Source organism: Propithecus coquereli, unplaced genomic scaffold (assembly GCF_000956105.1).
Source record: "Propithecus coquereli isolate 6110/MARCELLA unplaced genomic scaffold, Pcoq_1.0 Scaffold236, whole genome shotgun sequence".
NCBI lineage: Eukaryota > Metazoa > Chordata > Mammalia > Primates > Indriidae > Propithecus > Propithecus coquereli.
Genome location: NW_012147908.1, coordinates 2,583,499 through 2,586,190, shown reverse-complemented (window position 1 = coordinate 2,586,190; position 2,692 = coordinate 2,583,499). Strand labels below are relative to the sequence as shown.

Genomic DNA, 2,692 nt, shown 5'->3' with positions numbered 1-2,692 from the left:
CCTTCGCAATCCTACTCATACCTAACCCATAGAATAGTGATTAAGTGCCTTTGTCTGACGAATTTTGTTCTGCAAGCTTCTATTTTCTGATAGATCAAAGTCAGCCTGATTTCCCCCCCGATGTTATTTATTTTGCATTTATTTTTTTATGTGCCTCACTTAGAAGTGAGCAACCACATCTTTCATTCGCTGTGTTAAAATGATAAAGAAAATGCAGTGCTCTTAGAGGTGATGTTATGTAAGCTGTCAAAATTTATAGAACAGGAGGCTGAATAACTTAGATTATTTGGGGGCACTAATTTAATGTTAAAGGCATTTGTTTATTGACGTATATAACACACAGTACAGAGCACGGGTCATAAGTATACAGTTTGGTAAATGTTAAGGCATTTTTGAAAGTGAACAGCAGTAGACACAGTAGTATTAAAGTGATATTCAGAGAAGATGTTTTCTTGTTTGCTTTTGGGGGAAAGACAGAAGGATGGTGTTTTTGGGGAATCCAGGTGAAGGTTGTAGAGGGCGGACTGTCTTTTATCCCGGGGAAAGTCATTTAAGCAAAGACAGGTGTAAAGGGCACGCACTCTCGTTTCTTGGGTAACGGACATGTCTGACATGCCTTTTCCTCCCTCTGTGTTACAGTGGCATTCCTCTTTAACTGGATTGGGTTTTTCCTGTCTTTTTGCCTGACCACCTCAGCTGCGGGAAGGTATGGAGCCATTTCAGGATTTGGTCTCTCTCTAATTAAGTGGATCCTGATTGTCAGGGTAAGTCGTACAACAGAAAAGAAAGACTCGGCAGAGACACAATAATTAGAATGATTTTGAATGTTTGATTTTTCATTTGCATTTTTTTAGTTATTTAAACATTTTAAATGATTTTTGGTTTGTCTTTGTTCTGGTTTCATGATGAAGTTGAACTAAAATCAGTTGCAAGTGGCTCATGCACACAAGTTTTGTAGTCATATCTATTGAATGTTGGTCTATCACCAGCTGCTCTCTTTGTTTCTAATGTTTATAATATGATAATGTATGTGTGCATTTTCTGAAATTAGTTGTTTTTATAATAAGAGGAAGGATATTACCTCTTTGGTATCTTATCAAAAACAGACATTCCTCTCATTAATTCTGCTGAAATTTTTTAAATCTAGCTTTCTTTTTCCTTCTTTTCTCCTTCTCTTTCTCTCTCCCTTCCAGAATTGGTTATGCCAGAATGTTTGGGGAGCCAAAATGTTTATCAAGTATTAGTGCCATTAGGGGCCTATCTCTGAGGCAAATTAGAGAAATGTGTTTGGTGATTTGGGGGTTACCTGTTAGTTATAAATGAATGAAATCATTTAGAGTTGTAAAAGATCTAGGCTTTTAAAGTATCGTCTGATTTCAAATTAATTTATTACTGTTGTCAACCTTATGGACAAAAGCACTTTATTCATCATAAATTGGCTTACTTAACTCATTAACAGGTTTTTATTTGACCACTGTAGTTTTAGTTCCTCCTTTCTTATTCTAAAGCAGTTGTTCACACATTTTGGGTTCCAGAACCCTTCGAGAATCTGATGAAAGTTATAAACTTTTCTCCCAGGCAGGTAAGTACTCATCTAAAATATAGATTTTAGGTGAAGAACCTGAGCTGAAGGAGGTTTTCATTTCTTCTCTAAATCCTAATTGTTACTTTCTTATGAAATGAAATACTATATTTTAATTCTCAAACTATGGTAAACTCTGGATACCAAAGCCTCCAAAGAAAACAAAAATAAAATTAGTTGCCAGTTTTTTTTTAAACTAAATTTTTAACTAAGTTTACTAAATTTTTTAACTGGATTGAATGAACGTGTCAGTTAAGATGCTTTTTACTGTGAGTAACAGAAAACCTAGTTCAAAATGGCTTAGAAAATAAAACAGTAGGGAAAGTTTATTTCCCAGAAAAATAAGTCCTGGAGGTAAGTTATTCTCTTTTTTCTGTAAGAGCAAGGAGGCCTTCTCATAAACCCTCAATCCCCATTGTGGCCAGGATGACATCCTATGCCCTTCCTAAACCAGTTATTGGCAAGAGAATGGGATTGAAGTGATGTACATGATAAAGCTTCCAAAGTCAAGGCAAGGCTGGAGGAATAGAAACAAAATCAGGCCCCATTAGTAAGGAGGCAATGATACCAGCCAAATAATTGATTTTGGCACTGAATAAGCAAAGTAAAACTATCATTTAAACATGTTTCTAGAAGGACAAATATATGTGGGCAAAAAAAAAAGGTTTTTTAAAAAAACAAATTTTGTACATTTTGAAAACAAGGAATTTATAAAGCTGAAAGCTAGCATATTTAACAATTAGTTTTCCATGGAAGGAAATAGATTTGCATTTATCCTAACCATTTCTAATCAGTAATGTATAAAATATTTTCACTTATATTTTTAAAATTATCATAAGGGCTAAATGACATTGGTATAACAAATAATAAAAGTCTTACGTTTTGTGTACTTCTTAAGTTAAAGTGTGAAATTGTGTCTGTTAAGCTGCTATAAAGCGTATTGCTTTATTTTTTAGTTTTCCACCTACTTCCCTGGATACTTTGATGGTCAGTACTGGCTCTGGTGGGTGTTCCTGGTTTTAGGTAAGTGCTTTTAACATAAGAAAAGGAGAAAAATTTACTTTTAGTAAAGCCTCATTTCAGTCACTATATATTAATTATCAATAATAA

At 34.2% G+C, this 2,692-nt stretch overlaps 1 protein-coding gene across 1 annotated transcript in view; it reads left to right on the top strand.

Moving 5' to 3' along the window:
* The window catches only part of NDFIP1 (Nedd4 family interacting protein 1), a 61,220-nt gene that overhangs the window by 47,029 nt on the left and 11,499 nt on the right, over positions 1-2,692 (top strand). Inside the window, exons 4-5 of the mRNA XM_012645782.1 lie at positions 640-764; positions 2,539-2,605. Coding sequence (XP_012501236.1) covers positions 640-764; positions 2,539-2,605 — 192 coding nt within the window. The remainder of the gene's footprint in view (positions 1-639; positions 765-2,538; positions 2,606-2,692) is intronic.